The sequence below is a fragment of the Chaetura pelagica genome, unplaced genomic scaffold, assembly GCF_000747805.2.
Source record: "Chaetura pelagica isolate M959 unplaced genomic scaffold, ChaPel_1.0 scaffold405, whole genome shotgun sequence".
Classification (NCBI taxonomy): Eukaryota; Metazoa; Chordata; class Aves; order Apodiformes; family Apodidae; genus Chaetura; species Chaetura pelagica.
The window spans coordinates 1,269,195-1,278,646 of NW_009953489.1; the positions used below are offsets into that span (position 1 = coordinate 1,269,195).

At 40.1% G+C, this 9,452-nt stretch overlaps 1 protein-coding gene across 1 annotated transcript in view; it reads right to left on the bottom strand.

Annotated features, from left to right (window-relative positions):
* The window catches only part of NEK6 (NIMA-related kinase 6), a 35,225-nt gene extending 26,570 nt beyond the window's left edge, over positions 1-8,655 (bottom strand). The window contains exons 1-2 of the mRNA XM_009998822.1: positions 8,560-8,655; positions 309-449 (exon numbers count right to left, since the gene is read on the bottom strand). Coding sequence (XP_009997124.1) covers positions 309-449; positions 8,560-8,655 — 237 coding nt within the window. The remainder of the gene's footprint in view (positions 1-308; positions 450-8,559) is intronic.
* Between the last annotated feature and the right edge of the window lie 797 nt (positions 8,656-9,452).

The following is a 9,452-nucleotide window of genomic DNA, read 5'->3' on the forward strand; positions in this document are numbered from 1 at the left end:
TCCCTACACTATCAAGTTGCACTCCTACTACATCAAGTCAGTTTAGAGATAGTAAGCCTTGTCATTGTGGAGTGGGTATAAGACCACTCAGTGTAAAGAGACTGCTCAAATGGAAAGAGGGTCCCATAGAGAGGACATCCACAGGGGATCCCACAGAGGGGCTGACAGGAGAGCAGTGGGGCCACTTGGTCTCTTACATCCAGATGTAAACCGAGCACCAAAACTGACTACTGAAGCAATCTGTGTAGACACTTAGAGCATTTCCATTCTATTTACTAAATAGTACAACTTTGAACTTCAATGCATACCTGAACTTTCTTTAATGCCACAGGTTTTCTGTCCAGGAGACAAGTTGCTTTGTAAACTTCACTGAATTGTCCTCGTCCAATCTTCTTCTCTATCTGAAAATCCGCCAGCGTGCAGCGGTACGGGTACGATGTCAAATGCCTCTGTTCAGGTCAAAACAAATTAAACCCATTAACTAGTAAAAGTGCAGTAAAAACATGAACTTGCATTCCCAGTCTGTCTTGGATGTGCACACCCTCTTGCTCTTGTTTCTGACAGTCAAGAATTTAATTCAGGCTGATAAGTCTATACTATATTCTGGTCATAAATGCATTAATTTTGAGTAAATGTATTAGCAATGTAGGCTGAATTACGTTAAATGACTTTTTAAAAAAGGAAATAAAGTCTTGCCTAGTGTGTAAGTAACTAATTAGCCCCAAACTACTGTCTCCCTGGTGATACCCTCTGCCGCTTGTTTCACTTGGGAGATGCTGCTGCCAACTCCTGAGCAGGCCCAGGTAAACCCTCTGCTGGACAGGTAGGCAAAGCACAACAAGGAATACAGACTCCATGGACCAGGAATTGCTCCCAAGAGCCATCCCAGTCTCTTCTGTAATTAACACAACTGCAAACCAATGTTTAAAAAAGAAATTATGAAAATTAACGTTTTCAAGTTCCACGCACACAAGTTGAGTATTTTTCAGCTTCAGCATCTTGAGCCATTTCAGAGTTGACATCAAAACCACAAAGAGACAAGTGCACAAGAAATTATGGGTGGGGAGGGCAGGAGGGCTCCAGGGCCATCCCATCATTTACAGGTCCATCTATAGCAGACAATCCCAGCAGTGTCCAGGGAGAGCAGGCCAGGGGGCTGGGGGTTTGAAGGACATGACTACTGCTCTCACTGTAATTTCCTAACTCAGAAGACTGGGGCTGGAAGCAAGATTTAAAATGCAGGTAAAGCTTTCAGCCCAGCATCTTTTGCCAGCACTACATGCAGAACAGCGTGAGGATCTCTTACAGTGTATATTCACTTCGATTAGTAAATAAGTTTGAACTTACTTTATATGCAACAGAAATAAATGACTGCTATTAAACAAACAATAAAAGATATCAGACATCTGAAAAGGCTTCCCAGATTCCACAGTGCCTGTGCAAATCTGAACTACAATCAGTTATTTGGTAGAGATTTTGTAAACAAAGCTGCAAAGATCAATGTTTTTTAAGAAAACATTCCAATCAAGTTCCCTAAATATTAATTTCTGACCTAAAAACTACACCAATCAACCAAGACAAGTTATTTTGAAAACTGTCACCTTTTCAGCAACAACCACAGGAGAAATACCCACAACAAAAGCTACTCTACTGCAGGCAAATGAAGAAAATTATTACATTTGTAAGTGCTGAGGATACAGAGATGCATCTGTGAAACACAAACCAGAGAGGGAACAGCCTATCGGGCCTTTCTTCCACCATCTCCCCCCCCACATCCCTCAGACAGGGGATGGCTGTTGGTGGCCAGAGCTGGCCCTGCTCTTGACACCACTGCCCCAGGTCAGCCCTTGGGAACTCACCAAGGATAAAGCTCTTGAATTATGAAGAGGGGACTGCTGCTAAGCCGAAAAGATTAGATGGTTATGGATTCCAGAGAAGACAAAAATGCAGTACCATAATGTCCAGCCCATGCCAGCTAATTCAAGTAGGCACATAAATGGACATTTATCTCCAGGCCATCATGATCATCAGCTTTCTTAGTTTAAGTCCCCTAAAAGAGCCAACTCACTTTTTCAGATCAAACAGTACTTAAAATCATTCTTTTTGAGATGCCAAGACCACGAGTAAGTTTTTTCCATCTATCACCATGAGCACTTAAATATTTTGATACTATGAAAAATGCTTTTCATTTATCTGGGATAAAGATGACAATAAAAATTGTAACTTGTTAATAACCTACACCAACAAGGGGGCTGCATTAGAATCTGCAGTTATTCATGAAGGTAAGTCACACAAAGAGGGAGCTAATTTCATCAAGTACTTCCATGGAAGAGTCCAGGGACTATTTCCCTTTAAAGATGTTAAGTCCCCCACACACTCAAGAACACCCTGTCACCACCACCAGCTGCAGCGACAGCCCCCAGCAGCAAGCAAAGTGGCTGTTGCTCTGGGCACCTGAAGTCACACTGTGTTTACAAGCAATAATGCAGCAAAATGAAAATTAAAATAAAGAGTAAATATTGGTATTTTTAGTTTTGTAGTGTATACTATACAATAAAATGGGAGTATCCTTTCACTGATGGGGAAAAATGTAGCCTGTGGGTTGTCAGATAAACAACGGAATATTAAGAAAACATTGGTTTATTATTTACATGCATTCCCTTCTAAGTTACTAAATTACCAACAAAGTAAGGCAGCATAGGATGAAAACATACAAGCAAATAGCCAAAGTAATCAACCCCTGCAGCTTCCTCTGTTTAAATTAGCTGCAATCTCTCTTTGCAGGGAGTCGATAAACAATAATCTTCATCAAGGTACATGGCAGACAGACTGGAATACTCATCTCATTCCAGAGACTGCCAGTGGAACAACAGTTCATGTGTATTTTCTGAGTGACACCAGCAGAATGCCTGAACACAGGGATGGGTTCAGCTTGACTAGCAACTAACAGGAGCTTCCCCATTTCCTCACTTTGTTACATATGAGCTTCTAAGCAAATTAATCGAGCTGTCCAGCCAAATTGCTTTACCCAGCCAAAACAAAGGCATTGGAAGATATAAACAAAACAGATTTTCCTAACAAAACATTAGAAAGAGTTAACAGTGACAATAGAGGTAGCAGTTTTAACAAGATTTTATGAAGCAACTACCATATAACTTTATTTTTAATGAAGAAAGCTATGTTGCCATCAAGGCTAGTATCCATTTGCCCTTCATAGGAGCATTTAAGTATAAATTAAAATTTTAAGCATGTACCAAGAAATATATATTAACTTCTTAACTTGAGAAAACAAACGTTAGGCAAGTGACAGGATGTGTGTGTCCTAACCACTTTCACATGGTGAGCATGTAAAGTCTGCTCGCCATGCTGGAGTTAATGCTGGGTGACAACTGGACACCTTAGCTGATATGTTCTGGCATCCTCCAGGACTACAGCTGCACATTTACATATGCAATGACCTAGATTTGCATTTGTTATCACAACCTATCAGACCTAATTAAAGTAATGGAGCTTTCATACAGGCTAGAAGGTCTTTGGTTATGGTATAAACCAGCAAGCAGGCCCAGGTTAGACCAAACCATACCAGAAAGCTCCCTAGAGATGACAGCAGTCCATTTTCTCATACATATGTTGAAAATCAACCTTCTCTTATGCTTTACTGTGCTTAAATATGAGCAAGTAACTCTTCTGAACACTGTTATAAGGACACCTTTAGAAATATCTGCCTCCCCAGAATACCATCCCTATAGTCTGGCCTACTTCTTTCTTCACTGTTGACAAGGGGGACTCAATTTTTTTTCAAGTCCTTCCACATTTAACCACTACAATTTTTCTTAAAGCTGTCAAAGACCCAATACCTATTCATTCCAGTAAACCATTATATTTATTTCTGCAAACATCTTGAGTTTTCATATACAGACATAAACTGCGTGTAAAATTAGATACCATCACCACCTTTAAAATACAGTAAAGCCAGGTCATTGTATCTGCACAACAGGTTTAAAGGTCAATGATGGAGCTTGAATTCAGAATTTTTTTATATTATTTTTTTTTTAAGGGAGAAAAAGAACAACCAACAAAACCGTCCAACCACTGGTCCTCTACAGACACTAAGAAAATTGGGCTGTTGGCACTTTCCTGCTCCCAGGGCAGCTGTAGGAAGGGGACAGTCTGGGAAGAACTAGTTTTGAGACAAAGGCTGTTCTCTTTATCCACACAATGAAGTCTCATTCTTCTACTACTCCATTAAAAAAAAAAAAAAAAAAGCAAAAATTAAAGTAAATTAATTCCTCATTCAAATAAAGAGGTTATTCATTTTTTAAGAAGAAATGCAGAGATTATTCCAAGAACAAGCTATTCTGGACAACATCTCTGGCATACATGTTCTCTTTTAGATGCAGTCACTGGTGGAAGAGCAAAAATTGCAAAGCTGGCAGAAGTCCACAGTGGCAAGCCTTGCCACAAGACTTCAGGAAACGTTTTCCAGAACTTTCAGCCTCAAACTGAGGGGTTACAAGATCTTCTGAAAAACAGAATTTGTAAGGCTTTGTAATACTAAAAAAAAATAATAAAAAACTTCAGTTATATTCTCTTGTACACACCTGCAGAGATACACTGCAAGGATAAGAAACTTGGTTGAAGATTAATACATTCTCTATATCCCAGATCATAAGGCAACCCAGGCAAATTTGGAGGATGACAGCATTAGACAAGGCCCTTGCTCTATACTTGCTCCTTGGTGATAGGATGCAGCTCCCAGATCTGTTTTCCCATTTTCAGGGATACTGTCACAGTGCTACCAGAGGTGACTCTCTGAGCAGGCCAGAGTACAAACGTGACAAAAACTACAGCTGGAAGTTTCAGAGAATCTCAGAATGCTTTGGGTTGGAAAGGGTCTAAAAGATAATGTATTTTCAACCCCCTGCACGGGCAGGGACACCTCCCACTAGACCAGGTTGCTCATTGGCTACAGTCCCCTCCAAATCCTTCACACATTGCTATAATCACACACAGGAGGGAGATACACATAACCCAAACACATTTTTGGTAGTTTTTTAAATGAGTAGACTTTCGATCTGAAAATTATTACAGTTTAGCCAATAATCTACCTCTCTGTAGTTATTTAAGAGCTGGGGAAAACCTGAGCAGTCCTGAGAACACTGTAGCCTTTCCTGCAGCCTCTAACTAAACACTTCAGTACTGAGACTGAACACAAAAATATCAGTGAAATACTGACATGCTGCAGTTAGACTGCTTCTCCCAGAGGCATGGAAAAAATAAGCTTGAGTGAGCTGAAAAAAAAGGGAATGTTCTCTGCTAATTGCATAATACATAAACTCAGAGTGCTAACACTAATTAACAACAAAGTCATTTGTTTTACTGCTGATTGGCAGATGCAAAACCAGCACTAGTTATCAGTCTGCACAAATGGCTATGAGGTCACAAGCTTACTTAGATTATTAGTAATCAACCTAAAAATTGCTAAAGACTGGTTAACCAACAGTTAAAAAGTCAGACACTACAATCTTCAAATGCCAATAAAAGCATCTTTCCTGTAGAGCCACGAAATCAAATATTCTTTATAAGAGTAAAAACATACTCGCCCAATTAATTTTCTGAAATCTCATTAAAAAATTTAGCCCGACTAAGTCATCCACTTCTGACCTGAATTTTAATTATCTTTACGCTGGATATAAGGGGTTGGTTTTTTTCCTTATATTTGCAATGCATCATTAATTTTAAAGGAATGATTTCCTTGCTTCTAGAGTGCATACTTCATCTGAATGACATTTACCGTAAACTAATTTCACCTTTAAGAGACATCTGTGGTTGTAGATGGGGACATTTCAGCCCTCCAGTTGAACACGTACACATCATAAGCAATGATTTACTATCAACTTCAGTGTTTCAAACCTCTTCGTGTCCCAGAATACGTACCCATCCCCATTCAATGATGCCTACCTAAAAAGAACTTTGCATACATTGAGGTGGAAATCCCAGTGTGAATTTACAAGAGCACGTTAGAACAGATTGATTAATAAAAGAACTTCTAAGCTAACAAGAGATGAGGAAACTTTTAAAATATGGATTATTCTTCAAACAGGTAGTCAAGCAATTATTGACGAATACATCAGGTTTTTCAACTTGCAGCTTCAAAATTAGACTACAGTCATCATAAAACATCCTTAACCTGGCCTGTGACATTGAATTTAGTTTGGTGAATAACTTGGATTGAATTTCAAAGTTTTAAGATCCCTGTCAGCAGATGTTTGTACTAGCTAATTAGATAGGGGGAGAAATACCAGCTTGAAAATAGTAGACCAAGGTGATATTCAAAGAAATTAATATTACCACAGAAATAATCTAAGCACTTCACAAAATGATAGAGTCCTTGCTGCCAGATGACCAGATCAAATCTACCTTCAAGTTGCAACCCAAAATGGAACTACCATGAACAGCTCTGCTGCTCAGCTGTGTGAGTATGTAAGAGTCGTTTAAAAGTGAGTTATTGTATTTTAGTACAAAAAAGAAGCAAAAAGTTATAGCTTTATATTTTTATATTTAATTACTCCTAAACAACTTTTTATTGCTGACTGCTATAAACACTCAGTAATGCAGACACTTAAATAATTGACATTTTCACACCTTCCAGTGCCTGAAGGGGTTCCAGGAAAGCTGGGAAGGGACTCTGGACAAGGTCAGGGAGTTAGAGGACAAGAGGAAATGGATCTAAACTGGAAGAGGGAAGATTTAGGTGAGACATAAGGAGGAAATCCTTGAGTGTGAGGGTGGTGAGACATCGGCAGAGGCTGCCCAGGGAAGCTGTGGCTGCCCCATCCCTGGAAGTGTTGAAGGGCAGGTTGGATGGGGCTTGGAGCAGCCTGGGTTGGTGGGAGGTGTCCCTGCCCATGCAGGGGGAAGTTGTAACTAGATGATCTTTAATGTCTCTTCCATCCAACCAAACCATTCTATGATTCTACGAAATGATGTAATTTTAGATTCTTCCCGAGAATAGGTATCAGAAAATGGAGAACTATATATAATTATGTTCCTGTAAAATGGAAACTCAGAAATATGTGTAAGATAGGCAATCTAAACAGTACAATTTTTGTTAATTTCTAAATTGAGTTTGCTGAGTCATTTTTTAAAGTTCTCTAGCAGATTGCACATTGTTATTCAGCTTTTTAAAAAATTTATTTTAACAGCAAAAGCAAACCATATCATTCTCAGAACAGTTAATATAGTCAGAGACCTCCATTAACAAAACTTGGATATTACCAGAGTTGAGGGGAGGTTTCACTGAACAATGACTGTACAGCAGAATGAGCCCACTCAGCATCAGCAGAACACAGATTATTAGCTACTAATTACACTTAACTATGTCATTACAAATTCTAACATGTGCTCCAAGATGCCATGAATGTATCTGCTGCACAGGAACACTTCCTAATCTTGTTCATGAAATAATTACAGGGGCTCTATCCTGCCAAATGAGGCAGTAATTAACCCTAATTGCTCAAAATGCAACTGGCTAATTCTAGGAGATTAATCAAGGGGATTCAATTATTATTAAATGACTTAATATGACAAATTGCTACATTAGGAGAGGGGGGCTTTGCTCCACACAACGTTACTTACCCAGCAGTGCTGCTTAAGATGCTCATCATTGTACTCTGTATGTAGGCAGCTCACTGCTTTGGGAAATGCTCCCTGGTGTTCCACACAGCTTTCCTAACTACCAGGAACCTGGATCACCACTGGACTATGCGTTTGGAATGACAAACCAACAGCCACAGGACCCTCCCCAAGGTAGTGTCACACCAGAGTTGCAAGTCTTCCTTCTCACAGCTTTTCCATGATTTTTTTGTTCAAGATGCACAAAGGTAAAACTTAGTTGCTCTGATAAATGGACAGTCTAAAAAAAGCCAGAATTCCCCAAATTCGCCATGACCCCAACTGCAGATCCAGTGCAGCCCACAGCCTGCTCCTGCAGAGAGGCAGGGCAGGGAGGAAGGGATGAGCTGCTACACTGACACTTGATAATAGCCCAGGCAGAATACACAGCAGAAGAGACTCCAGAGACCCACAGGAAATGAAGTCAGAGAGCCTACAGCTCCATGTAGGATTCATTTTCTCTTGCTTTTTGGTAATTAGCTCTTCAGCATTTAGTATTGAACTATAAAAGGAGATAAAATACATGTATTCCCTTACACCATCCACTGCTTTTCTTTGGATTCTTCAAAGAATCAAAGAGAAGAGAAAGCCAACACAGTACATGTTCTTATAAGATTATTTTTAAATACTTGCTTTAAGCAAAATTCAAACTATTTCCTTTTTTCTCTTATTATTAAAAAAAAAACAAAAAACAACTTGAATCAGGAAATTCTGGCTGGCTGGCAGAGTCCCAAACTGGATATTGCCCTGAAACTGCTATAACTGCACTATAAACAAAAGCAGGGGGAAAAAAATAAATGGCTAAATGCTATGAAATCTCTAGACTTTTATAAAAGGAAGGAAAGAAAACACAGAAGGAGGAAGAGTAAAGAAACATGCACTTACCTGAGAATCATGTTGGTGGTATTCCTGCCCCTGTAGCTTGCAGAGAGGGTTGTTCTGGTCCCCTAGATGGTGTGGATGGTTGTGCTGCCCTTCCATGGTATCATACCAAACTCTGCCTCACACTTCTGCTGGAGGGAATACAGAGAAGGGGGAGAGAAGTCTCATCATTGTCCATCCAGAGCTGAAAGCAATAAACTCTTCCTGGAGGTGTGCCTACACAGCAAGAGCTGAGTCCTTCCCTTTCATCCCTCGGACTGACTCATACATGGGATTCTCCAAGAAAACTCTTCCCCACCACCGGCCCCGCGGGAGCTCAGCCAGGCCCGGCAGCCCCCGCTGTGAGCAGAGAGGACACAGCAACAGGGCTGAGCACAGCAGCCGGAGAGCTGTGAAACCCAGCACTCAATAGATTAAACGTCCACACATCACAACTCAGGTCTACCTTGAATCAAATTATTTCACAGTATGATGAGATCAGTTTTCTTTAGAGCAGTACTGTAAAACCAAGCAAAAGCCTATAGGTAACAGGAAGGAAGAAAAGTACTTGGGTGACAGGGCCCAAAAATGTGTTATAACCAATCATAACACATCAATCAGGAGGAATGGGAAGTGTGGAAGTCAGTTCACATTTTTTACAATTAAAAAAAGAGACTGAACATATACATATTTTCCAGCCCTTCTAGGAGATAACAAAACCATACTTGAACTATCAGTGTGGTCATGTCTGAGCTTGACTCTGGGACAAATCCTGCTGATTTTATCGTCTGTTCAGGGGACACACAGATGGGATCACAGTGCTCCTTGCTCCACACCAGTGCAGGGGCCAGTCCTCAAAGTACATTCACAATATACACAGAACATGCACGATAAATACACCAATGCCCTTCCCTACA